Source organism: Rhyacophila brunnea, unplaced genomic scaffold, assembly GCF_057557595.1.
Source record: "Rhyacophila brunnea isolate RB1 unplaced genomic scaffold, BYU_Rbru_1.0 scaffold_7, whole genome shotgun sequence".
Lineage (NCBI taxonomy): Eukaryota > Metazoa > Arthropoda > Insecta > Trichoptera > Rhyacophilidae > Rhyacophila > Rhyacophila brunnea.
This window is the reverse complement of record NW_028233339.1, coordinates 20,597,077-20,617,655: the sequence shown is the minus strand read 5'-3', so window position 1 is coordinate 20,617,655 and position 20,579 is coordinate 20,597,077. Positions and strand designations below refer to the sequence as shown.

The following is a 20,579-nucleotide window of genomic DNA, read 5'->3' as shown; positions in this document are numbered from 1 at the left end:
AATCTTCTTTTTTTTATTTCTTTTGTCATATATTTTTGAAGTGAAGTAATGCATGCGCATTACACAATAGTTTCCCAGGAAAGTACATCCTGTTGATTTGTAATGAAAACCTTGACCTTAAAGAAATCTACTATCGTAGACGCAAACCAATATTTTTTTTTTTAAATATTAGTTTGCGTAAGCTGTAAACAGGTGGCAGTATATAATTTAAAAAGTACAATGTACAGTAAAATCAATCACAGCAAGCGGATAGAACCTGAAACTTTCCCTGTCGATAGCGCAGTATCAGCCATCAAAAGGTGACAATATTATTTATCAATATATACAATAATAAAATAGTCTACATTAAAATTTTATTTGATTTTTAAAAGTATTATGTACCTAGTTTGTATTTACATTTACAAATAGAAATATAAAATAATTATTGTTATTCGATATATGCAATTTACTATGACTGGTACTTCTAAACGACGTGTCAACAAATGGAGAGCAAAACAAAAAGTTTCACTCACCTGTGCTCGTAACACTCATTTTATTAGTCGACATTATTATCAACTCAGTATAACTGAGCATAAAAAACATTTCACACTATCTCGAACAAAGCTTTTAAGGAAATATAATAATAATCACAAGCTTTATGAGTTTTTTTATTGTCTCGAATAGACAATAATCATTAGGTAGATAAAGGTTTAAGCATAATTTAAGTAGTTTTGTAAACAATGATATTTAAGTACAGTCAATCCTGATATTTTATTTTATAATGACAAGGGTGATGAACTGATGGCACTTGATTCCAGATCATTTGGATAATGCTAATTGATTATTACATCATTTTAACTGTAATTTTAGATAACAATGTAGTCAGCATTGTTCTGTAATTGTAGCAATATTTTTTATTGCCCATCATGTCCCTATGCAATTATAATAAATTTTATTGTTACGATCATTATTCATTTTTTGAATGTCATTTACAAACATAAATATTATGATCTTTCATTCTACATTTTTAAAATAGTAGGTACCTACCCACATAAACTGTCTAATTCAGAATTTTCAAAGTCAAAAGGGATTAAGTTAAATTGCGATTAGATTAATATTTTTGTTGTTATTCTTCAATGATGTTGAAAAAACTTTATTCTATAAAGAGCGAGCCTAAATGTATAAAATTGAAGCTAAAAAAAGATCTCTAGTCCAATGATTAAGTTAGCTACAAATGAGTTTGCATTACAAGTTCATTTGCTAAGAAGTTCACACTACTACTATGACATTTATTTGCCAATTTTCAGGGCATATTAAGGGGGGACATGCTCAGCGTAGGTCAAAATGGAACTTTTATTGCATTTTCAAACCATGATCCTGGACATTCCTTAAACGCTGTAGATAATCTATTGATATAATTTTGAAGCCTTGTTATCCTTTATATTTATTTATTTATGTTCAAACACGCGCGTTAACATCATTTTACTCCATACTTCAATTATAGTTTGTCAATTTATGGCTACGGCCGTATGTTGTAGCTTAACCACTGGGGAATGACAAAAGAAATGGTGTCTTTCAAGAAAACACTACCTTATTCTTAGGTCAATAATTATTATAAAGCAATCATTATTCGTAGTATGTTTATCACACTTGAATGGTCAAAGACATAGCTTATAATTAGTATCTTTAGAATTATCTTCAAATGTGTTAATCTTGCCCATTTTTTGAATAATAAAATGCCTAATTCTTGTCAAATTTGGGATCACAGAGATTATCAATATAATTTTTTATCGTAAATATTTTACAAAAATAATCTCTTCATAAATTATACTAATGGTTTTATAAATGCATTTAAAAATTAATAAATGTAAAAAATCTTAACACCGCTGCACATTCATGTACTGAAATATGACTATATTCTGAAACATTAGAGCGAGAGGTTTAAAAGAACACTATTTTATATAATAAAAATACTTTTTGCAGTCATCAAATGTTTAAAATATATATAAAGGATAACAAGGCTTCAAAATTATATAAATAGATTATCTACAACGTAAGGAATGTCCAGGATCATGGTCTGAAAATGCAATAAAAGCTCTATTTTGAACTACGCTGAGCACGTCCGCCCTTAAGACGATTAGATAAGGTGCCAATTATATTACACTTCGGCACTACTTATTAATTAATTGAAAAATCCGGTTTTTGTATAAACCATTTATTTATAACAGTGTGTTCTGTTATACGACATGAAATCTTATGACGCCATTCTGCATGGGGATTTTGGATTTAAAAGATTCATTACAACTTTTACATAACGTTTTATTAAAATATTAACATTTTTAATCACAGATTTAAAATACAATTTGTATAGAGAATACTTTCAATTAAATTTTTTTGGCCACATAATTTATTTGCTATAATTATAATATTAAAAACATGTTTCTGAACGACAAAACAAACGATATTTGCTATACTTTTTTCTTACATTTATTTTTAAAATAATATCTTGTAATCTTTTTATCAATTTTTCAATCAAAAAAAAAAACACAAAAATTGAGTACTTTGTACTTAACACATTCGCGGATACATGTTAGCTAATACAATGTTAGTGATACGACACATATTATAATTTTTAATTTTAAATTTGCAATTTAAATAATATATAGAAAGTTAAGTCTTAAGATACAACACTATTTAATCACTAATGGAAATATGTTCGCACCGTGGCACAAGTAGCAAGGAACAATATATTGTTTTAATCCAAAATACGACAAACGTCGTGTCGTGTCGTACTCCGTTCCACAGTACAGGATGTCAATGGACGTCCTGTCATATAATATCACATCTCACAAAATACGACGACTATAGACGTCATGTCCGCGAATGTGTTAATTCATTGAAGACAGTATAAAAGTACAACACAGTCTTCCTTTCGTCTTCATAATCCTGTCTTTTTTTTCACTAAACCACAATGCTTAAATAATTATGTTTTTTAAAAGTCTAACACAATAAGAAATTGTATTATCAAGAGAGCATATTCATTTGTTCACACAACTTCTGCGATAGTTTCAAGCGGCGGTCGACTATATCCTGTGGGCTCAGCATTTTCTGTAATATTGCACGAATCTGTTTCTTGCACTCGCCTACATCGAGGTAATCTAAGTTTTGAGGTTCTTTTGCGCATTGTGGTCGCCTCCTTCTGCTTGATGTCGTCCATTTTTCTGCCAAAATAAAGGAACATTTGAAATATTGTAAAACATATTCTTGCCATCCTGTAACAAGTGCCATTATTTCTTATACAGCGATGGTGTTACAACTAAAATAACTAGTAACCAATAATTACATAATATACTTTCTTTTAAATAAAGCCATCTCAATTGATTAGTATTTTTTTATTAATAGGTATCTATTAAAATGTTGAAAGTATTCATCAAAAATATGTACATATTATCTTCACTATGGGAAATAATATTTTTATAGCTTAGCAATTATTATAAAATCTAAAATCTAAATCAATTTAAGAATGTGTATTTAAGAAATATATCACATAAAATAACTGCTAATGGACCACAATAGATTTAGATTGTTATTCAAGATTAGGTGAGCAAGTGGCAAATCTAAATAAATTGTTTATTAGTGCCATCTGTCAATAAAATGTTAAACTTATATAATAAACAATTTTTTTTTATTCAACGAATAATTCACAAAATTTAGGAATGTATCATTCTTTATTGAACATGCATAATTTGGTAGAGCACATTGGCTCGGATACAGAGGATGCTGGTTCCAGTTCTGCTGGGCGTTGTATTTTTTTTAAAAAGATTTACTCTAGTAGGTAGTTATCAAATATAAAAATATTTGTTGGAATAATATTTTTATTTGTCAGAATATTTACATTATAACAAAAATATTATCTCATATTTTTTTTTATAATATAATATTATCTACCTATCTATTTAAAAATATAACATTCTGATAAGGTACAAAGTTGTATTTATTGTAATATAGTGATTTAAATAGTTATAAATATGTGTCAAAGGTCGACAGGAGACAAATTTTCGAAAAATGTGTAATAATATGAAGAAAAGTAAATTACGGACATTTTTTATGCTATCCATGGAACTAATTGATGAGATAAAATGCCACTTTCAATTGTATAGCTCTATGTCTCGGGCAATTCTGATAACAACAAACTGAATATTATAACCTGTAAAGTAGGTACCAGTAATAAAAGTGAAATGATAAGAAATCCAGGTTAACTTCTTCATTTACCGTCGACTACATTTGAATATTATCATTTACTGTAAAATGATAATATTTGAATAGAATAAAAATAATATTACTCACTGGTGTCTAAAATCAATCAACATGACGAGTGCAAAGATTGCTGCTATCGCCAGCAACACAGATAACGTAACCACAACTATTGTGGTAATTGAATTAGTTGTAACGGTCGCTGCAGTGAGTCCAAAGACTGCCGGAGACACGGTGCTCTGAGCCATCATTCCACCTGATGAGTCATCGCCCAGGAAATCTGGAAAATTCAAAAAAAAAATAATCAGAGATTATAACAGCGGCTATCATTTTATTTTCTATTTAAATTTTATGTACTTTACATAATATAGTGAATAATACTAGTTCAGCGGCAATTATGGCAAATGCGGGACGACAAAACGTCCCGGCATTTTAAAGGGTTTCAAAGTGGGATGTCATTATTAGCTATGTAGAAAAAACATATTTTGAATAAGCAAGTTTAGAGAGAAAGCTAAAAAACAACATTCCAAGCTGTAATTTGTTGCGCATGAGTTTATTTGATGTAAAATTATTAATTTTGTTTTATAGATGACATATGTTTTATATTATAATATTTTCAATCAAAATCAAGTTAATTTGGCGATAAAAAATTGAAATAGTTTTTATAAAAATTAATATAATTTAATACAATAACTACTTTCTATATACACCACATACGTAGGTATGATCATAAAGTAAATTCAAATAATTGAATAGGTATGTTTAGAGAGAAACCTAAAAAACAATGAATGGAAAAATTCTTTGGGGAAAATGCTCCTAATAATTTCAAAAACTCCTTGTTACGCCATCAATTATTACAGCTATATTTTTAATTAGTTTTTTACAGCTAATGGATCGCCTTCAGGATTTGATAAAGGTAAATATGGAAAAACACATTAAACAAACTGTGGCATTAGCACACCAAAATATTTGTAGGACATACCTAATATTCTGATATCATTTATTTCTTTGAATAGTACCTAAAATACACACTACAATATTTTGACTGAACCAAATTTCGAACCTGAATAATTAGTCAACGGTCCCTGGGTATGAGCACAGATAATAAATGTTATACTCGATCCAAATTAGGATGGCATAAAGCTGAAATATACATGCTGTCCCGCTTTCCCATTTCGTTCACGCAGTGGTCAATAGAATTTAGTGCAATACTATGCGGTATCTATAAGCATTTGTCAATATAATGTAACATATTATTCAAGTGTCAGTGATTTTTTAATTTTAACAGTTTACATTTTTAATTTGTAGTGTCGTCCTTGAGTTGTGTTCTGAAATACAGTGATGAGAGAAAAAATAATATGTAACTAAATGAATCTAGATTTAGAAGATGGTAACATTTATTGGCAATGAATGAAATTAATTGTAGCTGATTTAATATTATAATACATTCATAATTATAATACCTATGTGTGCACGACAGCTGCTTTAGTAAGTACCTAACTTTACTGTATCGGGATCAATAATAATAATTATATTGTAATGTAATGTTTATAATTTACGCCACGTAATGTGTGATCATCTGCATCATAAATTATTAATGATAATTCTGTCAAGTCGATCGATTACGTATTAACAATATTCATGATATGAATTCCTGAATAGGCTGAAAGAATAAATTTATAATCAATGTCTTTCTGTGCCTGTAAAATAATTAATTCACAAATGAAGGCTCATCACATGCATCATAAGTGTGCTTAGCGAGTACAGTTAAACAAAGTGGAAAGGCGAAAAACTCAGCACACCTGCAAATCGATAGGATCTATTGTAGCAGGGTTACCTGGGTGGGTAGACTGCGGAAAGCGTTCTCAGACTGCTGATTCCAATCAATATTGAAAATTGAAAAATAATTATTGAATATTAGAGACATCTAGTGATAGAATTACAATACATGCATTAAATAATAATATGTAATATACATTATACCCGATCCTCTTTTTGCACGGGGGATACGTTCCAAAGACTACCGTGCAAAACAAAACCGTGTAAAAAAAGATAAGGTGCCCATACAAAAATGGTAGATAGGTTCCATTACTTACAATCAACTCAAAATGCGAAATTCTTGAACTCAAAAATAAATCGAATTTATTTATTATTTATAGATAAAAATATTTATGCTTACATAAAAATACATAGTTTTCGATTTAAATTTAGCAAAGAGAAATATATTCATTCTGTGTCGCTACTAATAAACGTGGCCGTTAACTGTTGTTTTTTGCTGGCGAAAAATCACTCATCGCTGGAAATATTCAATGACGCTGACGCCAAAACACGCGACGCGTCTCTCATATCGAACCCAAAGTGACTGACTAGTGGCGCCATGTATGTATGTAAATAAAAAATAATCAGTCCTTTTCCTAAGCCGTATTATTTCGTAACCGAGCAAAAAAAGCCGTGCAAAAAGAGGATCGGGTGTATATACAATTAATATTGGCATCCTCAAACGAATGGAAAAGAATTGAGAAGTTCTGCATAGTATCAAAACTATATAGCTACAGTACCTCAATCACATTATGAAAGGACAAAATGACAAGAGGATGACGTCGTAATTAGTATGAGTGCAACTACACCAAATTGTTCCGAAGAGCAGCTGATTATACGGCAAAGATCGCCTTGATAGTGGCCGACCTCCGGTAGGGAATGGCCCAATAGGAAAAGAATATTTCATTGATTAACACTATCATAAAAAAATAAGTAGGTATTTAACCGGTTCTATGCCTTCAGCGACTTATTTCGCTCTATGAGGCCGTGATCGACAGGCCGCACATACAAATTTCGTGAGTTATCTCCTCCGACTTTCAACTCAAATTACTAGCCACTGTCGATTGATTTGCACAATCTAAAAATTTTAACACACAGTGATATCTGTTATTATCGGTATTATAGCGCCTGTAAACGTGTATGGATTTACTTCAAGCAATAGTGTATATTTTAAACTATCGCGATAATAACTGTTTTCACGTAATAGTTCCGACTATCTCGCCAATCTCATTCTTCAAGAGTAAGCGAGATGCGATGTTGTCATAGTACTATTTGACAGGTCATAAAAATCGGTTAACCTCAAAATTAGTTTGCGCTGTATAGTTTGTTTTTTTACCGGCAGGTTCGCCACTATCTTTCTACTGCGCAGGCGCAGATCGAAAAAATCCTACTGTCGCATGAAAATTCAGAAGCTTCCAAACTTTTTTGATTCATACATGCAATCTTGCAAGTTGCATGATAAAACAAGTTTACACGTGCATTTTCTTGTTATGGCCGCAATAATACGTACTGTCAGCAGTAAATTCTTGCACGTGTAAACGGGGTATTATAGCGATTGTAGCTTAAGAGCTTCGATCTACATTCAACGTGTGTTATTAAAAATCTGTGGCCTATCAGATAATGCCATAGTAATATCGTGAGGCATAAAAAAAGTTAATTCATCAATTACAACTATAATCTCATATTATATTAAATATAAGTTTGTATAATCTCTATTATATTGATTAATAATTATTCATGTAATTTTTCAATTATTAAATTGTACCTATTAAATTACATCCTTCGTAATTCAATTGCTAGATGTCTCTAATACCTATTACAACCGGATAAATGCTTTGCTTTCTCAGATGATTTCTATTTTAAGTACAAAGAAATTTGCCAGACATATTATAATAGGCAGAAAATGATTAATAAAAGAAATTATTAATAAATTGAATGATTCACTCAACAACAGTGTCCAACAGCTGCAGTTCATTAAATTGTTTTACCATTATTCACATATTTATTTTACATCCCATTCATTAGTGAATACTTTCGTGTGAGTAATTTGTATCTATTAATTGTAGACACAAGTGATATAATAAATACATACTGTTAGTTTATACAATATTGTAATATGAAAATATGTAATTTTATGTATATTTTACGTAACTATGTACCTACCTACCAGTAGCGAAGGGTGGAGGTAGGCTGTTAAAATCCGACATATATAGTAGACACTAAACTTTGTCAGTCATATGTATCGGTTTTAATTCAACTAAGAATACAATTTGCAGATGGTGCTGGTTAATTTTAGTGTGCACTATTTTTGTCAGATTTCCCATAGCATACCTAAACCTATTATGGTTTGGTTAGGCAGGGTTTAATTGAATTTTAATAACTAACAAACACTATCTACACATTTTAGTCTTAGTTCAATGAAAACAAATACGTCTGACTGACAAAGTTTAGTGTGCTCTATTTATGTCAGATCTTAACAGTCTACATCCACCCTTCGCCACTGGTACCTACAAATCTATATACTTACCTACTTCTATATCATTAATCCTAATTCTCTTGAAAATATTATTATGAGTGACATTCACGCCATGGTTAGCATGAACTAGATGTTAAAATACTTAATATTCTTCTTCGTCCTTACAGCAATAGGTCCATCTTAGGGTGGAAATTGGTCTCCTCCACGACAGCTCTTCCTCAACTGTATCAATATTATTATATAGGCAACCATGCAGGCCTATTCTGACATATCACTTAACATCCAGAAAGAACTAATTGTGATAAATATATAACATTTATCACTCTACGTATACCAGCGATTAATTATAACCGTCTGAACTGTCAAAAGGTAATACCTTTTAACAGCCCCTCCCTTGGCCATGCTAACTTTGAGAACTAGACAAAGTACATCAATTTTACATATTAAGAATTGAGATGCAAGATTCTACTGTTCTACTGCAATCGCAATGACACGACTAATAAAATTGTAGGACTTTATTTGTTTGTACTTGGTCTTATCCGCTTGGGTTCATCAGCACGAACATATCCGAATTTGACGGACATGTCTATCAACCTAAATTTTCGCCGTATTATGAATTAGCCGCCGATAACTGTTTTGTTTATAGAATACCTTCCGTGTTAATTTGGACTAATGAAAATAACGGAAACATGCTATAGTGATAACCGTTGAGACCGTAAGTTTTAAAGTAAGCTCCTGGTATCATACATTGGGCTTGATACCTAAATATTAACGCTATAAGTATTTGCTGGTAAATGGCCATAATCCGTTATACCTAATATAAACAGGTAGATGAAAACAATAAGAATACGATAAGCGAGAGACTGAGGATTAAACAGGTATAATCGACATTTAATTAAAAAATGAGTTCGGAGAAGTTTTCACGTCACCACAATATACATATTTATGGATGTAGCAGGATTTAAAAATGTATAGCTATAACTTGTATAAACAGTAATAGTTAAATGGTTTGTTCCTAAAATTGGATTTCACTCCTATGTATATCGCACCCCTAGAACAACACTGCCACAACCCCAAATGTCATGTTCTGAGTAAATCGCATTTGAAGTTTTCAACTTTCTTTATTTCTTTGTCTCAGCATAAATTAAAACTTAACTGAACCAAACCACATGGATAGTGAATACAATATTAAGCTTTTTTGATATAATGATTTTAGATTTCCTAAGTAATATGGCAGTGTTGTTCCAGATATTTTTTAAATATTTGAGATTGCAGTACAGCAATAATTCACATAGTATTATATTACATAATTATAATGATGTTATTATTTTCATACAAACTTATGTAATTTGAATGTTATGGCTTGACTCTTAACATTAATAAACGTAAAGTATGTAGTATGTTTTTTTTTTCTTGGAATAGTAATGATTAATAATAATAAATCGCTTGATAACAATGCCTCATTTGCGGAATGTTGAAAATAGCTACCCATATGAAAATAATTACCCATGTAAATTTTATTTATTTATTTATTAAAGACACATTGAGCACATATAACAAATTATTAATTCAAGGCGTTCACAACATGACATTATTTAGAAATTTAAATTATAAATACAATAAGCTTATATATTTATACACCACCTTCAATTTTTAGAGATTATGTTTGAGGTAAAATAACAAGCAGTTATTATATTTGAATGACTGCCAATAATTATTAATTTCATGCGGTTTGTTGATTAAATATTTTTATTTATAATTCCCCGATCCTAAGGACCGACCTATGCAATCGTATATTTACATGAAACATAATGGTTATTCTTGAAAATGATTTGCCTGCATTTTTATATACAATGCGATTTGTCATTGCATGAATTTCATTGTTTCCGTTTGCGCTCGATTGCTATCTAAACATAATATGTAAAACCGAAGAACATACACATGGCTATGCCGTCATTATTTTTTAATATTATAATATAAGTAGGTAAGTACTTACTTAAGTATATATTTATTTGTAATTTTTTTTAAATATATATAAAATAGTAATTTCTTTTCTCTTCAAAATAAAACATTCGCGTGCCATAGGTTCGCCATCCCTGGGGATCCTATAAGGCAACACCTGTCGAGATAGTTGTCGTGTAGTTTCATTCCAAGATGTGAGAATGAGAAACTGCCATTGATTTTCAAAAAAAGAATTTTTTGATTAGTATGTTAGTTAGTCATACTAACCGAATTCTGAAACTAATTTATTAACGTTGCAAAAGATTGGATTGTTAGAATAATATTAATAATATTTACGCGGAACAGCTGATATAAAAAAAATACCCAGCATCATTGACGTATTTACATAATATTATATCACGGCATGGTACGAATAAAACCTGATTTAAATTAGTCAGATACTACAATCTATTTTATTGGTATTATCAAACAGCTTGAATTCACAACTAACCGAATTGGCGCTTATGTGCTAGACCTCCATAATGATGGTTTTAAAAACAAAGAATTTTTTGCTAATTTTAGATATTAATGTTGACATGATGGATATAACCCCATCTTCAGAACGATCGCAAGTTAACTAAGAGGCCATCCATGGACTGAAACCGTATGCGGTTTATATCCGTGTGCCATACTAAACTTATGATTTTTGTTCATGAAAATATATTTTCACTAAATTTGTAAGTGTAAGTGTATGGTATAAACGGATACGATCAGATGCTTATAATATACTTTGTGGAAATATATTTCCATGACTAGAAAAGATAAGCTTACGATATGCTTGATAAGCACACGGTTCGAAACCGCATACGGTTTCAGTCCATTTCAGACATAATGAAGGTAAGAAGGTTTATTGTGAAAACCTATTATATAGGTGTCAAACTTTTTGAATTCACTAGGCCAAATTGAGTGAAAAAGATTTCTCTTGGGCCGCACATAAAAAATGGCCAAATAAAAGTTCTCAATTTTCAACAAGAACGGAATTCTTTAAATTCAGAAAAACCTAAGAAAAGGGTCTCGAATTTAATCTCAAATAAATTTCATCAGTAGAAAATTTGGGCCGGATATTAGGTACATTTATCGGGAATTCTTGAGATTTTCAAGAAATCAATAAACCAACCTCAAATTCTCTAGAAAAAACATTATAAATTCGAGAATTTCCGAATCTCAGAAAACGAAATAAGTCGAGAAATTACAATCTCAGTATCGTACATACCAGTGATTTCAAAATTATTTCCCATGATAATAAAATTTTATCAGTAGGCATTCACAATTAAATATTGATGTAATGTATAAATCTGTACAGGTAAACCTAATCATTATTAATTAATTGGTTGAACACTAATTATTGTAAAAAATAATAATGGTGTATGTAGCCAACAGTAAGATACCATCATCCTTTTCTATAATTGGCTCGTACCTTAACACAGGTTGGTACACGGTCCATCTCTAGAGTGATGCACAAAAAAATAACGACACGTTTCTCATTATGATTTAAATACTTAAGTATGTCGTATATACCGGTGGCGTGCGGTTCATAGATGCTGTGGATGCAGTGCATCCCTCAAGTATTCCAAGATAATTAATGCAAAATAATTTTATAAAAAGCCATGGAAATGAGATATTATATTAGAATGTCATTCTATATATTAAACACATATTTTTTTTAATTCAACCAGCCTGAAAGTACTCATGTCATCGCACGATTCTTTTAATATGGTTTGCGACACGTTATGTTCCAAGATATGTCACGTATGACGCTTACATAGCAAAAACACGTATTCCGTTAAAGCATTCAATCATGGGTTAAAAAATGGTTACATGTAAATTGTACTTATTACATTTCACCGTAGCACAAGTTTACCGTGAGCTGTCTTACCGGAAAGAAATTCCCGTATACCATTACGATAAAAAAAACAGTTGTTCGTGTAGCATTGTAGACAGTACTGTTCAGTTCAGTTGTATTAGATTCAATGAGAACATTAATTTGATATTGATTGGCTTCAAATGTTTGATATTATCGTTGTCATTATAATCAGATATTTGATAGGTATGACTTGATACGAGAACCTACCAGAATTTTATATAAATTATAGTTTATACGATAGTATGATTGCATTTCTAATTAACTTACCTACCTATTTTTTCTGTCTTTCGCTTGTATTCCGGTAGTTTTTATAACGTATTTTTAAGTACTTAGTTTATTTATGTGAGGAATTGATTTAAATATATTATAAATATTATACGGCCATCTATTTCCGATAGAACATCTCACGAAGAACTTACTATGTTACGGCAAACTGCATACGTACAAATGTCCGGACACAAAAAAATAAGGATGTACAATAATTTGTTGGGCATGTATTTATTTCATGTAAATTTTGTTTTATAGTTTTATTCTATTAATCAACTAGGTATGACGAATGTTATATACAATATTTTATACAAAATTAAGTTAATTTGGCGATTAAAAAATTTAAATAGTTCTTATAAAAATTAATATTTTCAATTTACAAAGTATGATTATAAAGTAAATTCAGATAATTGTCGTGTAGCTGTTTTAATAAATAAAACCATTTATTTTATATCCCTCGTATAATAGAAATCACCGTACGCCACTGGTTGATACTAATCCACCTAACTACTACTATTTAGAAACATAATATCATTCAACAAATAAATTGTTGTTTACCGGGCTTAACAAAGTAAAGTAGTATAAATAAATATACGAATAATGTTTTTTTATGAGTGTCATGTTATTCAAATATTTTTTGCTGTAAACAACATATCGATCATCGATGTCATTGTACTATCTATTGATTTTTTTAAGAACAAGTTTCAAACTGCGACTGATCAACAATTCCATAGAATGGGCTCATGACTTTCCCGTTAGATTAATAAATACCTAACACATTATCTTTATTCTAGATATTATTGTATGAAATGGCGAAATTGATGTTCTTTCAATAGGCCTAAACTCAGAGGATGCATTGGAAACTCGATTACAGACGAAACTATTAATAATTATTCATACTCAGTTTTATCTTATACCTATATGTTTTACTTGTAAATAGGTATATAATCAAAGAAATACGTAAATATATACAGGCGCGTACACAAAAACATGGTTTGGGGTTCAAGTTGAAAAAAAAAAATATTGATGAGAGGGCGGGGTTAAGAAAATCTACCAGGGTTCAATAATTCCAAATTGATTCCGCCTACTAGTAATAGATTCTCGTCGCTTCACCCGCGGAATATCACACTTTTCCAGATGTATTCCCTATACCCAGGCACTCCCGCACTTAACCGCATGCGGCTTAAGGGTCATAATTATTGGGATTGTTAGTGTTCGTTTGAATATTAAAGCAAATATTCTTCGGCCATATCCGCCCCGTAGTTGGAGCATATGGACACCACGAGGCGCCACCAAGAACCCCTGTCGCTCGTCAGTCTTCTTGCATCGTTCCAGGTCAAACCAGCATCCCGTAACTTCGCCGTGGCCGTATACACTATATTCCCCCCGACCATGTCCGATCCTAATAGGATCATATGGGCCTCCACAGAGTAGAGGTTTGTATTAACAGATTTTGTTTTTCACGAGAAATGGATGTCAGCCACTTGCTCAACCTATTAGGTCCATACCCTGACTCACACAAAAATTGAAAAACAATATGTGTACTTGCCAGACCCAGGATTCGAACCTGAGACCCACGGCGTGATAGTACAACGCTTAAGGTGACGCATCAGTGAAACGCCAAATAATTTTCAACTGTACGGGCGACGAAATTTTGGACTCGCTGCCATTCACTGAGAGAACGTTGACCCAGGAACACGTCACTTTGCTGCGTGATGGCGACGGGTCAATTAATTCTAAAATCGTGTAAAGATGACTAAAAACGTTACCCATTTACTTTAAAAAGAAAACATGTCAATGAATATATTATTATTGTTACTAATAGAACAATAAACAGAACATAAAATGGACGTATGTTGGATTTATATGACAATTAATATTTCGTTTGACAGGCGTCATTTTCACCCGCCACCCGCAATCCGCGCATCGCCTAGCGACGATCTTTTTAGACCGTGCCTCAACTAATGCATGGCCTTAAGATACACTATATAGATAATATTTAACGGCCATAAGCGGTGAGTTTTTGGCCATTAGATATAATTAACGTGTTATTTAAATATGGTAATTGAAAGGTTAGCAGTGATTGTGTTTAAAATACAGAACTAAATAAAATACCAATCAGACATGAATAAAAAATCAAAAAATCAATGGGGCATAATATTTTTAAATGGTAATGTTTTAATATAATAATATTAAATAAATTAGTTGATTAATTACTGTCTGTGCTTAATATGATTTTCATAGCTGTTTTTTCCTTGTCCAAATTCTCTATATCGACTGTAATACCTTATGTACGAAATCGAATTGATGCAAGTATTCATTAATGTTCATCAGTTAGCCGAGTATAATATTCATTCTAAAAGTGATAACAGGAAATTATCGATCACATAATGTACATATATGCAGAAAAATCATAATATAATATTCTTCGCGAAATTGATTAATTCATATTTTTATTTTGATACCAAAGGTTCTATCTATAAGATTGATGCATATTATTTTGTAATGAAAATGGATTCTTCGATGTTTCACTATGCTGTAATTCAAAAATGTTCATCTGTCGATGGTTTACGGACGTCATTGATGAAATAACTCACCATACTGGGCCTCATTTTTGTCAGTATGGTCATCTTTTAAAGAGCGCAAAAAATGCACTGTGGACCGCTGGCTGTCTATCGCTGTATTATAATATGATACAACGTATAATGTATATGGATTAAAAGTGAACGGTTTTCTTTTCTCAATTTTCACCCTCTCAATTGTGACTATCGATTCGCCGTAAAATTTAAAATGGGGCCTCGAAGCTGTTAAAACCAGTCTTATAATTATTATTAAATTATACCAAAATCTTAATACGATGCCCATTTATCACAAGTCGAATATAAAATATTACCCAAAGCATAACAAAATCCCAGCAACTAACATCAATCGGCCTATCATATAACCATTCAAACAGATACGTAGGTACTTATATATATAAAAAATACTTATAAGTACATACTATTATGTAGCATTACTATTATCTCTAATACTTAATCATTGTAGTAACAGCCTGTGATACTAGGAAAGAGATACATTGAGATTTTTATCGAGGTTTGTTGGTAGTTTGAATTCATGTTTTTTTTATTTTATTTTACGTTTTTTTCTTGGGCGCATCAAAATCGTTAATGCCTTGGGCCTCAAGTCCCTAAACTAGTCACTGATTTTCACTACCTACTGTGTAGGTCCGCACTGTTATTATTTTTCACTTATTGTATTAAAAGTTTCACAGGTTTGATGTTGCCACCTTTCATTGATTTGAGACTCGTCAGCCTATCGGGATTTCACCCAATATCAGTGGCGCACCCAGGATTTAATATTGGGGGGGGGGGCCAAGGAGGAGAATGTAAATTAGTCCCATAGGCTCTTTTTCTTCTTCACAGCCTAATTTCTCGTTGTCTATTGCACTCGGTGTACCTACACCATGGTCCCCACATCCTGAAACGGGCCCTCATGCTAGGATATTTCGCGGGCCCCATACCTACCGCTAAGATTAAAGGCAGTGTGAAACACTACATTAACGTTTTTCAAATTGTGTTTTAGTTCAAATTAAGGGTACTTATACAGTGAATTATTGGCGATTTTCAATACATCCATTTTAATAATGGAGCTGTCGAGTATCGACACATAATAATCAAAAAATATATTGCACAATTATATAAGTAATTGACAATGTTCATGGCCATGAAGACTTTTTTTATACTATTAAAGCTAATTTATGATGTGTGTTTATCTCACTTGTCTGGTCAACCCGACACGCCGGGCCCCCCACAGCCCGGGCCCCCAGGCTAGAGCCCTGTCAGCCCTCCCCAGCCATGACCTACACCACTCCGGAATTCGGGTGGACACCGAGAATTTTTTGTCATTTCCATTAGAGATTGAGTTTCTAAAAAAACCCGACATTAGTGTTTCGAAATTTTTGTGTAAGAAATTAAAATCTAATAAATTTTTCTAGAGGGTGCTGGAGAATTTCAAATCATTTTTTTGCCGTGTTTTTATTTGTCTAATCTATTGGCTTTCAATTTCAATGTTTTTGGGGGGGGCCAAGGCCCCTTGGCCCCCCCCCCCCTGGGTGCGCCACTGCCCAATATAGATACCGTTGTGACGATCCGCTTCTGAACACATGTGTTTTACGGAATATCAGTCCAAAATTATGCAATTTTTGCAGTTTTATACAATAACAAAAGTTCGTTTTAATTGTAACGTCACCCGGGTTATTGTTTTTGCATACCTTACGGCTTACAGGACGTGATGATAGACAAATTCAATAATAATGGAAAATCACGAAGAATAAATATTATGATTTTCATATTGCCGAGTATGCAGAATGAAAACATGTAGTTAATTAGAATAAGGCTCACGGGTAGTGAAGTAATCTTATTTATAAATTAGGTCGATGATTCACTATAAATATTATAACGAAATCACTAACAGTTCACACTTGGGTGATGAAATTGTATCGACTAGATTTCTAAAATGGTTTTATGAAAATGTTAAGTAATAGAAACTTGTCTACTATGTATTTTCTTATACTTGAAAGAACATTAAATTTACAACCATGATTTACGATCATAGTGCTCAATCATCATTCGTCGTTAACCATGAATAGTTATATAATATAGTAATAATGTTATAATATTAATGATTTTAATATGTATCTACCTAGGTAGTACTACGTTAAAGTTCCCACCACCACCCGTCATATATGCACAGCCGCGGATATGCACGGCCGCTTTCCATGACGCTTTAAACGTGTCTGAAAGAAGTGATTTTAAGTGCTCATTCCGTCAAGAGACGGAGCCGCATGGGACTGATGCTGCAACCATGCACCGTAGTGCTTAAAGAAGAAAGTTAAGAAAGAATTTTTTTGTTTTTGGACTGGCTCTGCTGTCCGCTGACGTTAAGCGTCCTGTGTACCTGCGTACTGAGTGTCTCGAATTGAAATGGATGAGTCTACAGAGGAGTCGGGACTATCCCGCTCCCCATACGATGCTGCAAATTTCTCGAATGCCGCAAAGTTGGCCTCGGTTGCTATCAGATCTCCATGTCCAATTGAGCCCATCTAGGTACTGTCAAATTTTTCCTCCTTATCATTTGATTTCGCCTGCACATAGAAAAAAAGGTTTGAGGGGTCCATTTTGAAAAAAAATCGGTGGCAGAAAGGGGTAGGTTTAAGTAAATCTAGCAGGTTGTACTGACTTCCACATTTACCCCGCTTATAGTTTCTCGTCGTTTTACCTGCAGAATACTGCACTTTTCCAGGCAAATTCCTCATACCTAGATACCTGACCTAATTAAGGCTGTTCACATACGAGATATTGCGACCTGTCGTATCCACAAGTGGCTATCATGAGTTCCACTGACACAGACGTTTTGTGTCATAGAATGGAACGTCGAAGGAGGGGGACCAACCGGTTGAGAGAGCTGTTAACAGTTAAATCATTTGGGTCACGATACTCAGCCATGAGGTCCTGACGAAGAAGTAGAAGTAATATTCTATCTACTTATGAAAATATTTTGTATTTTTTCGTTTCTAGGGAGGGGGTCCGAACCCGTACCCCCCTGCTCCCCATTGTATGCGCGCTTGCACATTGTTGTTATAAAATAATATATACATACCTATACGTAGTTAAAGCCAATACATTTCCAAATGTATCTATTGATTAAGCATCTTAACTTGGTTAAGATTTATTTTATATTATGTTTAGTTACTAGGTCAAACATTAACTAAAAAGAAAATATCGTTAACCAATAAAAAATTGAAATTATTTTCTCGACGAAATTTCACGTTGTTCACACCGTAAACGACATAGTTTATTACCCTAGAATTATTGTTCCCTATTGATAAATGACCAGTGAATTCAATATAAATCCCACATTTATCTTGGCGGTATCCCATAATATGCCTTGTGGAAACCGATGTGAGCCCATTTTTATACAATAGAAATAGATCGCTGTTTCGGTACCAATGTTATTGAAAGTTTCAATAGGTAGATATTTAGAACACTCTGTAAACAAACTCGTATAGTTTAATATCTATCTAATATGTACAACGTATTGTCATTTTAATTATAGATACTAATAAACTATTGTATCCATTCCATAATATAATAATGGATCATGTGTTTATATGAATCGTCATCGTTCCCTTTCCCCTTTCCGAATGTTTTTTTTCACATTTTCAGTAAAATCTACTTAATAATTTAGTTTTGATATTGTTTCCACATTGTGGTCTGTGGTTAAAATATTTTGTAAAAAAATCTATATAGATAAGACGTAATATCATTTAATTTTAACTAGTTCCTTTTTTTAATAATGTTTGACACTTTAATTGAATTAATTAATTAATGATATGCGTAAATTGAAGGATGACCCTCGTTAAAAAAGCAACAATTGAGTTACAGAGTTTTCCATTTTCATGGTCCGTGCATAGACCATCGAATATGTGCAACATTGTGTCAAGATAAAAAAATACAGTTCGCTATCTCACGTGAATCGTGAATTGAATAGTGTCTACAATAGGTACATTGTGATGATGGAGAGCTTATTAGTTAAAGAATTTGAAGAAGTTATTGATGTAAACAAATCTCAGAATGAAAGTATTTTACCAAGAAATATTATTACAATAATAAAATAATCGAGCGACAGGAAAAAATAAGATGTAATCGATAAAAAAAGGTTTAGAAAAAGACAAATAGTATCTAATTATTATTAAGTATATAAATATGTTATGTAATATATTATATACTATGAATATAATATTATTAGATACTGTAGTAGTAAGTAATTAATCTTATAAGAAAAAAATCTTATCCGGGTATATTATGTTTACATTTTAGTATGACCGTGAAAATAATATATGAATTAATATATTCATGTTGAATTCATTGAAGGATTTACCATCATCCCAGTCTCCTTTGCTGTGTCCCAGATTCAAGAAGCTGCTTTTCGCCAGGATACCTTCATTTAACCCGTCATCCATAATTGTAGTAAATAAAAAAAATTTGTTTTTATTTAATGTTCACTTAAAATTCAACACGAATTTTTATCGTGTCAAAACAAAACGTTGACAATATTGTGACTTGAAAATTTAAATAGTACACTCACAATCTGTTATGTTTCACCAATTGATTTCTCAAAATCTTTATTCTATCGGTGTATAAATGGCATGCTACACTGACTATAAGTTAATGATAAAGTTTAGTGATAAGCACAATAATATAATATAACAATTTGTTAGTGTGCAAATACTGTAAGCAGTCGCTATATTATGTTGACACTTCTGAACAAACACTGTAACATTTCGTAATTCTAATCACGGACTTTCATTTACATTATTGTAGACAGAACAATAAACAATGATAATAATAATAATAAATACGAATACAGTGTGTATTCGATATTGTGCTGCGGCAACCGCGAGCTGACCGAGTCAGGTTCTCTGCACAGCTCAACAGCTTAAACAAGACTACAAGTTTGCAGCCGAGAGCGATTAACTGCATGAATGGCGTATAATAATATTATAATAGATAGGTAGACTGTTTGACAGAGGCTACCAACGTCGGGCTGCAATCGCAATCAGGGTCTCCGAATGCTATCGAACTCTCAAAGGGTTAAAACTTAATTCTGATTTTCAAAGACATCATTTTTTTGAACAAGACGTCGTACGTAAGACGTAAGACACGAATATTTATAATTTATCTTAATTTATCATAATTTAAAATAAGAAAATTTTATCACAAATCTTTTATCCGCCTTACTTAAGTTACATCAATTTAACCCCCCCCCCCCCTCCATAACAGAATAGTTTATTCCCAGAATAAATTATTTTATATTTTGTCAGATTTAATACTTCCCGTAACCGATTCATCAGAAACCGAT

The 20,579-nt window shown here is 31.9% G+C and overlaps 1 protein-coding gene across 1 annotated transcript; it reads right to left on the bottom strand.

Annotated features, from left to right (window-relative positions):
- Window positions 1–2,278: 2,278 nt before the first annotated feature.
- Window positions 2,279–20,168, bottom strand: LOC147064606 (uncharacterized). The gene is made up of 3 exons (XM_085957799.1): window positions 19,599–20,168; window positions 4,327–4,513; window positions 2,279–3,200 (listed from the first exon to the last, which is right to left on the bottom strand). The coding sequence occupies exons 1-3, from the start codon at window positions 19,678–19,680 to the stop codon at window positions 3,026–3,028; spliced, it is 444 nt and encodes a 147-aa protein (XP_085813925.1). The 5' UTR covers window positions 19,681–20,168; the 3' UTR covers window positions 2,279–3,025.
- Between the last annotated feature and the right edge of the window lie 411 nt (window positions 20,169–20,579).